This window comes from Rhipicephalus microplus, chromosome 7, assembly GCF_043290135.1.
Source record: "Rhipicephalus microplus isolate Deutch F79 chromosome 7, USDA_Rmic, whole genome shotgun sequence".
Classification (NCBI taxonomy): domain Eukaryota; kingdom Metazoa; phylum Arthropoda; class Arachnida; order Ixodida; family Ixodidae; genus Rhipicephalus; species Rhipicephalus microplus.
The window spans coordinates 86,155,424-86,174,170 of NC_134706.1; the positions used below are offsets into that span (position 1 = coordinate 86,155,424).

Below are 18,747 nucleotides of genomic sequence, written 5' to 3' on the forward strand. Positions count from 1 at the left end.
CATCGCAGCACGAACGCAGACTTGCTTTGCGTACGCGATAAGTAATCACCGAAAAGATATATGAACACGACTGAAAAAACAAGGCCTCTAAAGAAAAACCCGAAGCGTCACGGCTGTCATCGCCTGTTTTGAAGAAAAAAAAGTGCTAAAAAGAAAAATTCCTCGCGTTTTGTTTTCGGCTCTCTCGCTGTCTCAGGTTTTCCGCAACCATGTTTCCTGCTCCGCAACTCCCACTCCGTCTCGCTGACCTTGTCCTCCCGTGTTGCCCTAGCTTCTGCACCCTCTTGTAAACCTGCATCGTCAACGTTTCAGCAAAAAGAAAGAAAAGAAAGTCCCCTTTTCATTTTATTTTCTCCTCCGCTCCATCACGCGTCTTTCGAGAAGCAAGGTGTTTGTTTGCTTTGTCGTCTGCTTGCGTACCGCTCCAGTGGTCGCGGTGGATTTCAGAACTTAAGTTTGTAGTACCGAGGCATTGTTAATATAACACGAAACTAAATTAATGCTCGTTATTCTGAAAAGTTTGGTATTCTGAAGTACGTAGTAGTGAAATAGTTTTACATTGAAACTACTGTCTAACCCCGCTACAACGAACGCCACTTCAACTAAATTTTCGCTACAACGAAAAATTCACGGTTCCCCGTCAGCAGTCTGTAGTAGTCAATACATAAATATTGTCGCCACAACAAACACTTTTTCTTCTGCCGTCCCGCTTCAACGAAATTTCACAATGCAATTCCAGGCTCAGATATTTATTGCTATACAGAAAACCCAATATTTAACACTTTGATGCAGTTTTGGAACCTGGAAATACATCAATGAAGTCTAAAACACGCTTTGGCACCACCAGAAACCGCCGCTGTTCAGCAACCATGTGTGCCGCCATTGCTCGATAGCGATAGCAATGAGACTGCCCTGCTCATGGAGGATGGCCCTGCCTTTGCCACTGGCTTGTTTTGGAGCCGCAGACGATCTGAAGCGGAAGCTCAGTCGCTCAGTTCATGTGCTTCCTTCGCGCAGCTGCTGTGTGCAACCGTGGAGCGATGCCTTTTCCGGTTTCAATGCTTATTTTATTTATTTATTTATTTATTTATTTATTTATTTATTTATTTATTTATTTATTTATTTAATACTGTAAGCCTTTCTCAGGCTAATACAGGGTGGGCGGGCAAATAAACACAGTCGCGTACAAACCAGGCAATATCGCACATAACGGAAGAAACAGAATTACAAGATGATGGTGAAAATAAAACTTGAACGATGAAAGCAATTGTACAAAATCACGCTTTATTCACGCTTGGCCAGTGTGGTACCTAATCAGAGCGGCTGTTCGTCCTCATTATCAACCAAATCAGCCAGCCATGAAATTTTGATGATAAGAATGGCATAGAATAAGGCAAAAGTCACCGCTCCACGATACCCTACCTCCATCTCGGCGTTGTCGGATACACTTCAACGGCAGACATCTGCTGGTGTTAAGGTGGTAATGCAACTGTTTGGTACGTTCACGAAAGTGGTTATAGGCATTGTTCCAGCATGGTTTTCACCATGGCCTCGCTATGCATGACTGTGAATCGCGTCGCGACGCTGCTGGGAAAGAATAGGAAGCAGCGGACACATTTTTAATTTTAAGAATAAACGTTCCTTTGTTTAGGTAGCTCAGATCAGCTATATTTTTTTCAATTTTACCACGAAATTCTCGCTTCAACGAGATATTTTCCGCGCCCCTTGAGTTTCGTTGTAGCCGGGTTCGACTGTATTAGCAGTCGGCGCGGGATTTTTTAAAAGTGCGTTAATCTGAAAAGTTCGTTAATGTGGGGTTCGTTCTACCGAGATTTCACTGTTTTATTAGTCTGCCATTTGTGATTCATGGTAAGGAGGCGCGTACTTCGTTGGCTGCTATTGCCGGGAACGATAAGGAAATTGATGAGGCAGTTGTGGTAAAACTGATGTTTGGCACTGCTTCGATTCGGCAACTAGCTAAGTAGTTCAAAACTATGGGTGTGTGAATATTAGAATATTTTTTTAATTGTGTTTGCTATTTGATTCGCACTGGAAGTTTACTATTGGAAACTATTCAAACCTCTCGAAGCATAGAGTCAACATCAGATTGGCAGTGGCGGCTTCATATTTTCAATATGCTTCACCCCACCACATTTTGGTATTGTGGCAATGCTCTCCTTCATTTTTTTCCCTACAATTTCACTTCAAACTATTGAAAAAGTATTCTAGAAATATTATAAAAAATAATATATTCGATTGGCACTGGCATCTTAATACAGTTGAAACCTGCAGTAACCAACACGACGGGGAAAGCAAAAAAAGAAATTCATCTTGCAGGAATTTTGTTGATGCGACAATGCGGCAGAAACGACTGGATTGGCTAAAGACACATTTTATTGCCAAAAGTCAATAACCTTACTTTGTCGAGCCTTTCTGATGTTCACAAAACCATGCCAACACTGTTTTGTCCACGTCCTGGAATGCTGCATGTTTTGTTTCTTGCTCTCGTGCCGTTTTCAAGCACACCAAGAATGGAGGCCTTATTCTCGATAATTGCAGAAAGCAAGCTGCACGCAATGCCGGATTCATCAGGGATGCCCATTTTTTCTCTTCCGTTTTCCACACAAGTAGCCATGGCGCCAGTAACCGTTGTGGCTACCGGCGGCACTGATGGACACTTCCACGTTTAATGCACATATATACCATATAAAGTGGATGAGGGGGATGGCCACTGTGGTAGCTCAGTTGGCAAAGCATTGGACACATTATTCGCAGGTCGCAGGCTCTGTTCCTGCCTAGGGCTGCCTAGGGAAAGTTATCTTTTCGTGCACTTTTGTTTCTGCACATTTGCATTGCAGTTAATTTTAATAACATCCCCTATGCTATTCTAGGCATGATTGTCTGCTAGATCTCATTAATACTGTGTCCAACAAAGAAAACAAGCCCTTAAATGTATACTTCTGTGGTTCTCGCTATCAGGTGCTTGAGGTGTGTGATGTCGTCAAGCGGCTGGTGGAACAGTGGCCCATGACTTGGGGGCCCCGTGACCCATCGACCGTGGCAGTCGTGACGCCTTACTACGACCAGGTGAGTGTCATGAGCCTTCCAAGGCATACACACGGGAATGCTGCTCTGTGAGCTTTATCTCTAGAGAAATATGTTGACTAGTTCAGGGTCTCGATATGGCGAGCGCCACGCTCTTGGCGAGCGCCACGTGAACGGACACAGCAGACGGGGTCGGACCAAACCATTCAACACACACATTTATTTAACTACTTTTAGAATGACAATATCGTCAGTGGAACAAATATAACATGAATTGTGATCAACACGCTAAGACATCCTTACACAATAATGCCACAGTTCGACAGTCGAAGAAGATGCGTGCAACAAGTCGCGTTCGTGAAAGCCGCCACACAAGTGGTAAGAAAATCGCGCCATGCAACGCTCCACGATGTTATGCCACAGAACCAGCACGAGGCTCGAGGGGTGAAGAAGAAAAGACCGACGAAGTTCGAGACAGTGAGTAAGGGACATTTTTGGCCGACCATAAACAAGTTGAAATGGCGTGAAGTGGGTTGCGTCTTGTACTGCGGTATTGTACGCAAATGTAGCATACAGTAATATGGTGCCCCAAGTCCGATGCTCGATGTCCACATACATTGCGATCATGTCAGCAAGCATCCTGTTCAACGTTTCAGTTAAACCATTAGTTTGCGGATGGTACGCTGTAGTTTTTCTGTGGTCGGTGTGCGTTATTTTCATGACAGACTGTACTAGCCTGGCAGTGAACGCAGTTTCTTTGTCAATTACAAGGACTTTAGATGCGCCATGTCGCAGCACTATCTGGGTCACAAAAAATTGAGCCACTTCATTTGCCGTTCCTGAGATGACGTCTCGGCATAGCAGGTCATATAGTAGGTTGCGACAACTATCCACCACTTCCCGAATGATGACATACGAAATGGTCCTAGAAAATTCATTTCCACCTGCTCAAATGGGACTTTCGGTGGTTCTATCGGTTTCAGAAGACCTGCTGACTTTAGGGGCGGTACTTTGCGCCTTTGGCATTCTCGGCATGATCTGACATAGTGCTGTTCTGAATCCAGCAATTTTGGCCAGTAATATCTCCGGTGGATTCTTGCCAAAGTCCTATTCCCGAATGCCCGAGTGACCTGCCGACGGGTCATCATGACACGCTTCTGAAATTCACGCTCGCAGTGACGATGGTATCAGAAACAGGAACGTCTCGCCGGTGTGTTTGAAGTTCCTCTTGTAGAGAACGTTGTTGCGGAGGACATAGGAATGTAATCCACGGACGAAAACTCGCGGTACTTCGACTTGCTACCCCTTTAAGTATTAAATGAGCAGGAGTAATCCTGGGTCCATTTACTGATCATGAGCCATCTCATGAGTTATTGGTAACAATATTAAACAACACTCAACAACATGACAAACAAGGCGGTGTCGCCAATGCCTGACTCACCACGTGGGCCCACCGCAGACGGCCCACAGTGCCATCCATGGCAGACCCACCACTGTAGGTAACCGTTTGCGTAAACGCCTCACGCCAAACGGACTCGCTCAATTCTCTCGTGCCCCACCAATGCTTGCGGCCAGGGGTCACTGCCGGCGCTACCGAAATGAGAGAGGAGCGTTAGGCTAGGAAAGTTTTCAGGTACTTGTACATGAAGAATGTTGATTCTAAACGGAGGAAGCGAACTCGAAAATTGTCAAGCAAGTATTTAAACAACAGCAGAATATCAAGCCAAAAGGAAACATCAGTTAAGAAGAAGGTGAAGGAAACAGAGAGGGACATGTGGAAGATTGGAATGCTTGCGAAATCATCACTGGAGACCAAGCTTTCAAGCAGGAAATTGCAATAGAGAAGATCTACGATAATTCTCGGGGTAGTTCTCTGCTATTCAAGGTCAGAATGGCAGTATTGCGGACCAAGACGTACCGAGCCAAATATGAAGGCACAGGCACGGTAGGTAGTGCGTGTGGAGAGGAGGAGGAAACGGCTGAACATTTGATAATGTTCTGTAAAGGGCTTGTGGTGTACACGTTTCCGACGTACACGTTCTGTAAAGGGCTTGAGGGCACGTTTCCGACGCTTCTGCGGCAAAGGCAATGGTAAGCGCCGGCGGGCTGATGAACGGCTTGAGTTGGCAAAATGGGCCATCACGATAGCCGCCATTCACAATGTCCACATCGATACCGGTTTTAAGGAGAAAGTCCCGACTGAGAATCACTGGAACATTGAGCCCTGGAAGATGAACAAGACGGGAGCGTCTCATTCGATCTCCCCATCTGACAGTCAACTTTGCAGCGCCTGCCAAATGGGTCACGCCTTTTGCAACGGTGAATGTCGTTCAGCTGTCCCGCAAGCGCATTGAGTGCTTCTGCAAGTTGGACAACACCTGTTCGCCGAACAACGAGGGGCTAGCGCCCGTGTCCACCAAAGCCGAAAATTCACGGCCGGCAATGGTGACCGGAATGAACGGTGCGTGCGTATCAGCAAGAAAAGAGCTTGCCTTGCACGTAGAGGAAAGAAGCAAAGGTTGGGTCGCTCGTGCATTCATAAACGACCCGGAAGCCCGTTTCCCTGCCTCGCAGGAGGCCTGGATCGGGCGCATTCCCTTGCTATGTGCCCTCGTTCACGGCAGCGGTAACAGCGCACTCCATTATGGTCTGTATTCCCAGATGGAGCAGCCTCGAGCTGTCGTGATCGGCTCGCTACGTTACCGCTGGATACGTTTCTGCGAGCCGCACCTCCCGCATTACGTTGGGTCGGAAAGCGTCCCTGTGTGGAGGTTTCAGGTGGAGCAGCGCAAGCTGCCCGCCTTTTATGCGTAAAGGGGTCAAGAGCGCGATCGCTCAACTCCCACGCACAGCCAGTTGCAGTCGCAAAGGCGGCGCCGAGAGGCTGTTGCCGTTGGGGAAGGGTCATGGCCCCTCTCCAAGTGCAGGGCGGCTCAAGGGCATCACTGGCTGGCGGCGTTCGAGGCTCGGGGCTCAGCGATAGAAATAAGTTCATCCATCGCACGTACATACTCCTGCAAAGACTCGTCAGGAGCTTGTGTACGGAGCTCGAGCTCTCGCCGCATCCTACGTTCGTAGTCAGCGGGTACGAACTCGCGCAAGAAGACCGCACGAAACTCCTCGAGGGTTGCTGCACGGTAACCGGTAAGCCGATACCATCTCGCCGCCGTGTCAGTCAGTGCAGCTGGAACAACACGTTCGAGCACCACCTTATTATCATCCAAACCCATCGCTCTCTGATAACATGACAGAGAGTCGAGGTAATCTCGGGCGGTGAGCTAGCTGATCACCGTACCCGCCCGGTGAGCTGATCACCGTATAACTTAACAGCGGGGTGACCGCTTTTCGAACCAGCCGAAAGCGTTTGCACAGCTACCAAGAGTGCTTGGATCATCTGCATGGCGTTTTGCAGCAACGTCTGCGTCATCGCACCGGCTTCGTAGGAAGCCGTTGGTGCGTTAGCGGCGCGGTCGAGCGAAGGCGAGCAGTCGCCCAGCTCGATCAGTGGGGCGGTTTCAAACAGACAACCGCCCTGCGCGCCATTCCCAGAGCAAAATAGGCTCCTTGTGGGATTGGCCTGTTGTCGAACCGAAGGCGCACTTGGTGCGGCTACCATCGACAATTCAGGCGCCTGCTCAGCGTGCGTTCGAAGTGTCGGTTGCACGGCTGATGGCGGGCAAAAGTCGGCGAGGGCCAAGGCCTGCGCCCCGTCAATTCCACAGGGAACCGACTGCGAATGCTGTGCCGACGAACTGCCATGCATGCCGAAGGGCACATTAGCAGTCGGAGGCGCTTGTGCGTAACGTTCGGGTAGGGCAAGAGGCCCATTCCGAAGCGACGCGCCATCTCCAAAAGGAGCGGCTAGGCGCCTCGTGTCGTCACCGCAATAGGGGGCGCCGACACGGACGGGTGCCGAAGGGTTCCCGTCTATAGAGGCAATAGCCTCCTTGTGAACGCGGCATCCGCTAACAGGGACAGCGGACAAAAGTCCCGCGAAGCAGCCATGTTGCGACGAGCCCGAATCGCGCAGGCGAACTGACTCTCTAAGAGCAGTGAAAAGCTAGAGCTTTTGATACCGCGTTGGGCGCCAGTGTGGTGTACACGTATCCCGAAGGAGTACGGCCACCAGCGTGGGTCCGGTCTTAGCGAGCCGCAGGGCACGCGTTAACCGTCGCCGTGGCGAGAACACGATGCTGCTCAAAGTCGCAACACTTTATTGTGGCAACACCAAACGCAGTACAGCCCGTTGCAAAGGCGCGGCGAGAAAGCAAATAGGCTTATTCACGCCACGGGCATAAAAGTACTACACAGGGTGCCACGAGCACATCTCCGCGGTAAAGGTGATCCACGGAGACACCGGGACCAAGGCCCGGTTGCTCGAGCGAGGGCAAAGGCGCTAGCGTTGGCTTCGAAGAGAGACGGGTCGGCATAGCTGGGCCACGCACTAGGACACCGTGCCGCCCTTCGGCCGTGCGTACGCAGTGGGGCAACAAAAAGTGAGCGTTCGCCTCGGGCACGAGGTGCCGTCAGCGAAGTCCGGCGAGCCCCGAGCGACGGGAGTCGACGGACGGAAAAGATTGCGTGGCTCGCCGTTTGCAGTCCCGGAGAGTGAGTATTTATCCGCTCCTAACGCAGCGCGCGAAAACCTCTCGGGAGATTCCGCGCGCGGCGCCACAGTCAACATCCGCTACCGGGTGAGGGAGTGAAACGTCACTCTGCTCTCCCAGCGCGGCAGACAGCAAAGGAGGGCAGACATGTCGGGACATGAGAACGGCAGAAAAGGCGGCAAAGCCCGCGCAAAGGCAGTGGGCTAGCCTCAATTCCCACAGGCTCCACCCTATAGTCCAAGGTAATGGCGCGGAATTTTCGAAAGCAGTCGTGTTAAGGGACAGCGAAGGCAAAATAGACTTTAAACGGGTAGAAATAACCAGGAAAAGGCTAACTGATTGGTGGCTACAAATAAGGTTCGTGTGAAATTCAATCCTTAAAGGCATAGTGATACAGTCGAGCTCACATATAACGGCCCCACTTAAAACGAACTTTCGCTTAAAACGAACAATATCCGCATGACTGTCAAAATATACATTGGTTCAATGGCACAAAATCGCACTTACAACGAACGTCTGCGAGCGCCGCTGATTGGTTGCTGCGAACGGAGTCAGCGGTCTGCGGACTTCCCGGGAAACCAATTTAGACCACCGATCAGGCATCAACGAGGTGCCCATACATTCTTATCGTTAAACGCCGATTCTGCCTCCGCGCCCCTCTAGTTGCTTCTCTCCCTGACCGCTTTTTGTTACGCACCCCTCCGTCCTTTGTCCCCCCCGCTACTCTGAGCACCCCGCATCGCCAGACAAGGCCCGTGTTTTGACACTGCCACCGATCTTTCAAAGACCGGTCGGCCACGTACCCTGTTTTCGATCGCTGGTACTGTTGTTGGCGTCACTGGACTGGAAAGGCCAGACCATTTGCCAACATCGTCAGCCACCGACTGTATCTGATAGTCTGCGTCTAGTCCACGCGTGTACGCTACCCCTCTGACTCTAATAATCCGCGATTCATTTCGTGTTTAGGACTTGTTCTCGCTCACTTCGCACTCGGTTCATCATGCCTTCTGCGCGCGTGCGGGAGCGTGAGCGGTTGTCAAATTGCGCGGAATGAATTGTGAAATATCGAAGTTCCTGAGGCCACGCAAACTCGCCGGCGCAAAAAAAACTATTTTTTGACCACGGCCGCCGATTCTTCGAACGCCGCCGCGCGCACCGATCGAGGCGGCCATGCTTTGACTTCTGCGGGCACTGGCACTCTTTCCAAGTTTTTCTACGTGCGAGTTTCGCGGACCTTTCAAGCAAGCTACGCAACCTGCCTCCTTCCCGTGGGTGTTGGTTTTCAAGGTCGCCCTCCCGCCACATCCTCCCCTCTCTTTATCGCACGGAGGAAGGAATCTTTCATCGCAACTCTTTGCCCTTCTCTCGCAAGTCTGCTCTCCTCTCTTGATCATAACCCCTTCGCCCGTCTCCACCGCTCCGCGACGCCCGCCATGCTGGTTCGAATTAGTTTAGTTTTCCGACTGGAAACGCGCCCAGAGCTGTTCCACGTGTGTGCGCGTCTTGCTCGATCTTGGTGTGCCTGTGTGGCCATGATAGACGACGGAAGGACTAGCACGCTTTTTCGTGCTGCTCAACAAAACGACGAAAATGTGACCTCTTCGCTTGAGCGTAATCCACGTGTTAGGTGCCGCGTTGCGGAGCGCTTGCTCATAGCTGTTGACCACCTGGCAGCCAACTTGCCGCTTCGGGCGTCCCGGTATTCAGCTGTGGAGATGGTGAATATTTCGTGGGCGGCCGTGACGGCTACATAAGCACGAAACTACCGTATTTACTCGATTCTACCGCGCCCTCGATAGTAACACGCACCCGATTTCCACCGCGAAAAAAAACAAAAAACGTAAAACATCGATTGCAACGCGCACCCATTTTTCTCGCTGGCCCGCACGATCACACCACTCGAAAAAACGACTCCTTTCGGGAGCGTCTTACATTTAAATATGAGGTACGGGCGAAGCTTGTGCCCATCTGACATGTAACAGAGCATTGCCGTCACTGTAGTTTTACCGTGGACCGATGTCAACACGCGTACTTGCTTCGCCCCCTTCTTTTCGACGGTTGTGGTGCCAGGCATGTCGAAGTAAAGAGGCGTCTGATCGGCATTCCCGATTTGCCCAAGCAGGTAGCCGTTGTTGCGCCGCAAGTTTAGGACGAACCTCTGAAAACTGTGAAGCTTTTCATCGTACTCCTCCGCATAACGTTTCGCAAATGCATGTTCCCCTTCGGAGGGAAAAGCCTTTCCTCTTCATAAAGTTAGTTAGCCAGCACCTGCTCGCTATAAACTGGCTCCGCATTAGACCTTTTTCTAAGACTAATTGCATAGCCCGCACTTGGAGCAGTTCTGTCGTCACGGGCCGCTGTGCCGCTCGCTGCTCAAGCACATACTCGCCGAGCAGCTCTTTAATTTGCGGAAACCGACCCTGCTGTGGTCCACTGAAGCCTTTGCGTGAAGCTTTGCTGTCGACAATCTTCTGCTTTTGTTTCCGCCGGTCCCGCACGCACGTTTCGGGAACACCGAACGACCAAGATGCGGTCCGATTTCCGTCCGTTTCTGCACACGCGATGACTTTTTTTTTTTTAAAGCGGCATCGTGGTGCACTCGAGTTTTTGGAGTCGGCCCTTCCACGCCGTCGATGCTAATGCACTACTAGATGACAAACTCCTCAGCACACGTACGAAGTGCCGCACATGAGAAACACATAGGAAATGGCCGACGTGCCATGCCGACGCACGTAGGGAGCGGCCATTTTGGATTTGCCGATGGCAATAGATGGACCGTAATTTTTTTGTTCGTACTCGATTCTAACGCGCATGCGAGTTATGAACTCGCTTAACCGGAAAAAAGGTGCGCGTTAGATTGGAGTAATTACGGTATTTTCGCAAGGCCGACTTCGTCGATCGTCGGGCCCGATGCTGAGCCTGAAGCTTCCGAACAGGACCTCTGCGGCGGCGATTTGTGGCAGCGCGTCGTCGACTCCGACCTGGGTGAGCGGGTGGGACATCTGTTGCGATGATTTAATTACAGCCGATGATGATGCTACAGCCGATGATGATGCTGACACTGCGGAATCGTGCACAGATTGGGGCATTGGGAATGAAGTACGTGGCGAGAGCGATTTGGAGGAATCGGATTGTGAGAACGACGAAGCTTTGGAGCCAGCGCCTCATGCAGCTTATGCGACAGGCCTCGGCGAACGAGCAGCCTGCCGATTTATATGAACTCGAGACTGCCCTTATCGTTCCTGCTCTTCGAAACACGTGCACCACATACTTTTTGGGGCAAAAAAGTTTGTGTTTTCACTCGCAACTTTTTTAAAACTTATGTTTCATTTACTACGAACTTCGGGATAGAGCGAACGGATGCCGTGTCACGCTCAGGTTCGTTATAAGCGGGCTCGACTGTAGTACTTAACTTTATGGCTAGGTGGCGTGAGCCACTGCCTGATCTAAAGGGCACAGCTGGATACATCCATGCATACATCCATTTATCTAACTGTAATGATGATAGTGATGATCAACGCCCGTGAACAGAACCCCACCTACAGCTCAATAGTTGCGACCCCGAAATACGGCTTTTGCCACATGTGACATGCAGCACAAACAACTTTACAGGGGGTGTCAGCACCCCCGCACTAGAGAAATCAAAGGCAGTAGTGATTTCCTTCTGCCAGTACATTTGGGCACAAAATGAAATGGGCCGTATTAGGGTGTGCTGTAATTTCCGCTTCACCGTTTAGTGGCTAACCACTTTCCGTTGAGAGCATAGCCCTGGCAAATATGCGGCCCGAGCTATGCTCTCTACAGCAGACCGCTGACCGATAGACGGTGCAGACAGTAATGTCGCCATGCGTGCAGTTCATGTTACTTTTTTGGCCGGCTGTATAAATTAAGTGGTAAAGTGCTCCCTATAGGGAACTACGAAATGGATTTGTGTCACTGTTGTAAATCTTCTAGTAGGTGTGTCTGCTAGTGTTGATGGGGTAAAATACAAAGATACCTAGGCTGTACAGGCTGCTGCATGCACGAAGGAAGTGGGCTTCGTCCTTGAGTTGACTCCTGTATTACTCTCTGTGGTAGCTTCTGTCATGTGTCCAGTTCGTTGACCAGTTGACTGGGCTACTGTATTTACCCGCATAATGAACACACTTTTTTCTCAGAAAATCAAAGCAAAGGTAGGGGTGTGTTTATTACGTGGGGTAAATTTTACGAATTTTATTTTGGGAGAAGGAAAAAATTTGGTAAGGCAAAAAAAATTTAGGTCACTTGGCCTTTCGGAATTGACATACGCGCACAGTTTGGAAACAGCTTCTTTGTTGCACTTTACTCATCTTCGGTGGTTGATGGCGCTATCTTCAGCAAACTGTCCCTGGGCAGCCCGCATACGCCATAGAAACGTTTTGTCTTTTACAACTTCTTTTATAGTCTTTTACAAATTCAAGTGCATTATTACCCATTTCGAAGCGCTGCTCTCTTCCGAGTTTGTTGTACATTACTTTCGTTTTCTTTGGATTCATTTTAAGACCTACTTTTCTGCTCTCCTTGTCTAACTCTGTAATCATGAGTTGCAATTCTTCCCCTGAGTTACTCAGGAATACAATGTCATCGGCGAAGCGCAGGTTACTAATGTACTCTCAATTAACTCTTATACCTATCTGTTCCCATTCTAGGCCTCTGAAAACCTCCTGTTAGCATGCGGTAAATAGCTTTGGGGAGATTGTATCCCCCTGCTTTACATCCGTCTTGATTGGTATTCTGTTGCTTTCTTTATGAAGCACAATGCTAGCAGTTGATCCTGTGTAGGTTTCTTCCAGGATGTTTATATATGCTTCGTCGACACCCTGATTCCTTAATGTCTGCATGACTGCTGATATTTCTACTGAATCAAACGCCTTCTCGTAATCTATGAAGGCTATGTATAGTGGTTGGTTATATTCTGAGCATTTTTCTATTACCTGATTGATAGTATGAATGTGGTCGATTGTTGAGTAGCCTGTTCGAAATCCTGCTTGTTCCTTTGGTTGATTGAATTGTAATGTAGTCTTAATTCTGTTAGCAATTACCTTTCTAAATAGCTTGTATACTACAGAGAGCAAGCTAATCGGCCTGTATTTATTCAAGTCCTTGTCGTCTCCTTTCGTATGTACTATTAGGATGATGTTAGCATTCTTTCAAGATTCTGGTACTCTTCCCGTCAGGAGACACCTCGTAAACAGGGTCGCTAGTTTTTCTAACATAATCTGTCCTCCATCTTTCAGCAGATATGATGTTACCTGATCCTCACCAGTAGCTTTGCCTTTTTGCATGCTCTCCAAGGCTTTTCTGACTTCTTCTATCATTACTGGTAGGGTGTCATTTGGGCTACTGCTAGTTCTTATACAGTTAAACCTGCTTATAACAAACGTTTATATAATGAATTCCTCGATATAACAAAGTTTTTCTATTCCCCGCTGTTGCTCCATAAAAACACATGTGTTTGCGACTTCTATGTAACAAAGTAACAGCGCGAGACAACCTTGATATAACGAATTTTTTCTACGGACAATCTAGGAATTTGGCTCCATATTTTGGTAGGAGCATGCATCTTCCGCGAGCGCCCCGCCGCTGACGAAGTGCGAAGCGGCGCCGGTGCACACGGTGCACCAAGCGAGAGTGAGCGCTCGTTATTGAGCCGGTGTTGCCGCTCTCGATGCCGCTGGTGTATACGCGGTTGTGTGAGAAGAGGCGCCCAGCTCTTCACGATGCGCCAACCCGTGCTCATCTCCCACGCATACTTTGCCCCGCGAATGGGCAGGGGAGTAGGTAAATGCCTGTGCGTGCGCGCGCTTATCCTTCGGTGAGGAGAATCGTTCGCCTTGGACTTTGAACGATTGCGTTTAGTTGCCGGCGCATAAAGATCGCTGGACAAGCGCCGTTTGCGAAAAGAGTGCACTTTTCAAACGCAGCGAAGTAACAACTGGAGCACTTGTTAGCTTGCACTCATCTTTACCTATAATTACGTTTCATGCATCGTTTTTGTTTAAACAGTGCGTTAAGTGTCGAGTGGTAAACGTTGTTAGTTCGCTATCGTCCTGTGTGTGTGTGTGTGTTGTTTTCGCGCATCATTTGTGTGTGAGCAGCGCACTCGACGTTTCAATCTGCTTGCCGTTCTCAGCGTTACATTCCAAGTTGTTGCTATCGCATTCATTGCTTCGCCCTCACGGCGAAACTGTGACTTTTATTAATTTCGGACAAACGTGTCGTCAGCACTGAGGGGATGTTAGATTAGGCGCCGGTGGAAACTCTCGGAGACCACGGTGACGATGGATCTTCAGAGGTTGATTCGTCACGTGCTTCCGTCTTGCACTGTGCCGCGGGTTCGCAGGCTGGTAGATTTCGCGATTAGATTATTAGTTCTGGCAACTTGACAGTGCGTTGAGTGCATTGCAATGAACGCGCTAGTAAGAAATTGTAATGTTATAAGAAGTAAGGCTGGCAGCCTGCTCTTTTGGATCCGATATCGCGGAACTCCCACAAAACGTTGGTGTGAGCAAATACCGCTGCTCCAGGGAGAAGCACTCTTTTCACACAGTCCCTTCGTGTTGAAACCCCACTGATACTAGCCGAGATAACATGCGTGCCAGCGATCACGACCGTCCTTAATATCTGAGTTCATTATTGCTACTCTAGCGATCCCCCACCCACAGCCTCCTCCATTGTTTCACGCTCTTTGAAGATGGGTGGTTTACTTTCTGTTTGAGCATTCGGCGACAGTTCTAACACACAGGAGATGTTATCTTACACACTTTCCAGGTGATAGGAATGGGTCGACTCATTTGATCTCTGCTTCAGCAGCGCTCACGCGCTTCTACCCGCTCGTGAAAGTTACAATGCGCGGGGGCATGTTTATGGTTACGAAATATGGCGGCGACAACAAAAACCTGCTGAGAGCGTCCATATAATTGCTATCGCAATACAGTTAAAGCTCGTTATAACGAAATTGGAGGGCCGCCGCTATTTGCTCGTTATAACCAATATTTCGTTATAGCCGTAGCGGGCATTTACCGCAAATATTATGCACTGTACTTACCCCCAAAAAATAGCGGGCAAAATAGCATCCCGCCGCACGGTGGCATGCAACAAAATAACCGCATTCCCAAATGAAAAGGAAAAAGTCATGCACCTGTTTTAATGCACTTCAAAATACACAGCTTGCATTTCAGGCAGACTTAGCTGCAAAGAAGTCTGTAATTGGACGTTGATGCATCTTCCTGATGCGAACGATGGCTCTCTCAGCTCCGGCCGCAATGTTCAAGCCATCTTCGCCGCCCTCGTGAGCGCCGAAGTAGCGACGCAGTACGTCCACCGTGTCTAATGCCTCCGACGCCGTCGGCACGTTTGTCTCCTGATTGTCGACAGAGTTGTAGTGCCATCATCACCATCATCATTTCTCAATCACCGCGCCGCGCCTCTCGCGCAGCTGATGCTAGCTCGAGCTGCGCGAGGATTAGAACAAGCTAGCGCATTTGGTGTGTCGGACGTGGAAAGCCACGCGGCTCCGCTTTCAGGCGTGGAATAAAGTGGCGAGAGAACGACACGACCACGTTGGCCGCCGTCCCGTCTTCCTCTCTCGCTGCATTGGTGACCTGGATCTCCTATCAGCATTCCGGAGCTCGAGCTAGCATCAGCTGCGCGAGAGGCGCGGCGCAGTGATTGAGAAATGATGATTGTGATAATGGCACTACAGAGTCATCGTCACTGGTTTCGTTACGATCACTGACAGCGCCCACAATATCGTCATCCGGGAGCTGCTCCGTTGCCAGCACTTCCGAGTCCGCACTCACATAGTCGCAAAACGACTCGCTGTCAGGCACGACACCGGCGTCACGAAGTGCCGTCCATTATGCAGCGACTTCATTGGATGTGGCAAAACCGTCCGGCACAGTGGGCTCGTTTGATGGCTCATCGCTGGTGTCTGGTGCGGCGGCAAATGAGGCGTGTCGAAAGCAGTTTGCGATCGTGGTCGCCGTCACACTCATCCACGCCGCCTGAAGCATTTCGAGAGCAGCGTACAAGTCAACATCGGTGTCCCGTTTTAACCTCAAGTTGAGCAAAAACCTGGCAATCACGCGCTTGTGGTAACCTGCCTTCAGTGACAAAATCCCGCCTTGGTCAAGCGGCTGTATTGCTGTGCAGTTGGCAGGGAAGAACAGCAGCTCGATGTTATGGAGCGCGGCAGCGGTTTGGTGGGCGGTGCAGTTATCTAAAACAAGGCACACCTTGCGGTTCGCTTTTGCCAGCTTCTCATTCCATTTCAAAAGCCATTTTCAAAAATCTCCATGGTCATCCGGGCTTTGTCATTGGCCGTGTACTTGACTGGGCGCTGCTTCTTCCCCTTGAAGTAGCGAAGGGATGTACTGTAGCTAATTATGAAAATTGGCAGCTTCTCAGAACCAGTCATGGCACAAAGTAGCGCAGTGATCCGCAGCTTACTTTGTTTGCCGCCATGGCACGGCTCACCTCTGAGGGCTAAAGCCTTGTGCGGCAACATCTTGAAAAAGAGAGCAGTTTCGTCCGCGTTAAAAATGTCCTCCACGCTGTATTTTTCCAGCAGTCGCGTGATGTTCTCTTTCGCCCGCTTTGTAGCCTCTGCTTCGTTAGCGGATTGTGATTCGCCACAGACCACTCTCCCGACGATGTCGTGGCGCTTCTTGAAACGTTGGAGCCAAGCCGAACTTGCAACGAAGTTATCATGGCTCATGATGCAGGCGAAGTCTCTTGCTTATGTTTGTAGCATGGCACCGCTCTTCGGCAGATTAAAAACGGCCTAAAAACGGCCCTTTCGACTGCTTCAAAGGAAGCAGTTCTCATCCTCTTAACGTTTCCTTTCACCCCATGCGCAACAACGTCGATGATGGACTCTTGTTTGCTCAAGATCGGGGACAGTGTACTCGTCGACACGTCAAAGTCACTTGCAACTTTGCTTTTCTATGTACCCGCCTCAACGGCTTTTATCATAGCCACATTCTTATTTAGCGTTACACGCTTTCACTTCTCGCCTGGTGCATTCATGTTATAGGAATTACGAGCACCGCACGATCAAGATAGGGCAGAAGCTCAAAAATAAATTGGCCCTGTATCTGCACGTAATCTGCAAATGTCGTCAAAAGACTATAGTCTTGCGTGTGGAGAGAGTGAACGATTTATCTGATGTTCTGCGCAAGAAAATCGGTGAATCGTATTCTGGAGGCGCTGCGTTAGAGTGCCTCGAGTGTGCAGCGACCTCTCCTCCGGAAACAGCGCGTGCCGTCTGCTTTGCGGGCGTTGCTGGAGGGCGCGTGGCGGGAGTTTTGAACTGCTAAATACAGTTCTCGCATTGCGCGCCGTCTCAAATTTGCGTTGTGCACTGTCGTGACATCGGCTCAAAATTTTACTTCTTAACAAAATTTGTTCGTTATATCCCATAACAGGCAAATTTTGCCTCGTTAAAACAAGGTTTTGAATACATTGGTTCGTATGGGGACTTTCAAGGGGAATTAGGATTTGCTCGTTATATCCATTATTTTGTTATAGCCCATCTCGTTATAACGAGGTTTAACTGTAACAGCACAGTTTTTTACTGTAAGATAAGTGTTTTGGATTAGGTGTGCCTTCAGTCTTCCTTTTGTTTAATTTGCGTGTTTATTATCCGAATTTTCGTACTGAACCTGCATATAATGAAATCCTATTTATAACGAACTTTTTCGGGAATTTATCAATTTCGTTATATCCAAGTTTAACTGTATTAAGGTCGTGGTTGTCCCGGCTACTGTACAGATCTTTATAAAACGCCTTCGTTAATTTAACTACGCTGCTCATATTGGTAGTTATTTTGCCTTCTTTTGTCCCTTAGTGCATGCATACGATTTTTGCCTATCCCACGTTTCCTCTTCACTGCTTTGATGCTGCCTCCGTTCTTCAGAGCATGTCCAATTTTCTCCATGTTATACCTTCTTTCATCGGATACCTTACGCTTATTAATCAACTTTGAAAGCTCTGCCAACTCTGTTTTGTCTGTTGTGCTTGAGGATTTCATGCTTTGACGCTTCTTAATGGGGTTCTTTGTTTCCTGGGAGAGCTGGTTTGTGTTCTGTCTAACTACCGTACCTCCAACTTCCACTGCACGCTCCATAATGATACTCTGCAGATTATCATTCATTGCGTCAACGCTAAGGCTGGTTTCCTCGATAAGAGTTGAGTACCTGTTCTGAAGTGAGACTCTGAATTCCTCTATTTTCCCTCTCAGTGCTAGCTCATTGATTGGCTTTTTGCGTATCAGTTTCTGTCGTTCTTTCTTCAAGTCTAGGCATATTCGGAAGCGTATCATTTTATAGTCACTGCATAGTACCTTGCCAAGCACTTTGACATCCTGCACAATGCCTGGGTGTGCACTCAGTATAAAGTCTACTTCGTTCTTATTTTCGCCATTAGGGCTCCTCCATGTCCATTTATGATTCCTTTGCTTTGGGTGGAAGGTATTCAAAATCCGTAAAGCTTGCTTTCTGCAAATTATACTAGTAGCTCCCCTTTGGCATTTCTAGTGCAGACGCCATAATCTCCTACTGCCTGATCTCCAGCCTGCTTCTTCCCTACTTTAGCATTGAAGTCTCCCATCAGTCTAGTATACTGTGTTTTTACCTTACTCATTGCCGATTCCACATCTTCATAGAAGCTTTCAACTGTCAACGTCAACGTTATCGTAGCTGGATGTAGGCACGTAAGCTTGTACCACCTTCATCTTGTATCTCTTATTGATTTTAATTACGATACCTGCCACCCTTTCATTAATGCTATAGTATTCCTCCATGTTGCCAGCTATGTTTCTGTGGATAAGGAATCCCACTCCCAGTTTATTTCTGTCAGCCAAGCCCCGATAGCAAAGGATGTGCCCATTTCGTAGCACTGTACAGGCCCCATCTGTCCTCTTACCTCACTGAGCCCTATTACATCCCATTTAATACCCTCTAGCTCCTCGTATAGTACAGCTAGACTTGCCTCACTAGATAAGGTTCTAGCGTTAAACACTTCGAAGTTCAAGTTCTAATGGCGGCCTGTCCGAATCCAGAGATTCTTAGCACCC

At 48.9% G+C, this 18,747-nt stretch overlaps 1 protein-coding gene across 3 annotated transcripts in view; it reads left to right on the forward strand.

The window, feature by feature from the left end:
• Positions 1 to 18,747, forward strand: part of Helz (Helicase with zinc finger) — a 126,820-nt gene that overhangs the window by 87,760 nt on the left and 20,313 nt on the right. For all 3 annotated transcript variants that reach the window (XM_037431399.2, XM_037431398.2, XM_075869420.1), the window contains one exon: positions 2,980 to 3,087. In XM_037431399.2, the coding sequence (XP_037287296.2) occupies positions 2,980 to 3,087 (108 nt within the window). The remainder of the gene's footprint in view (positions 1 to 2,979; positions 3,088 to 18,747) is intronic.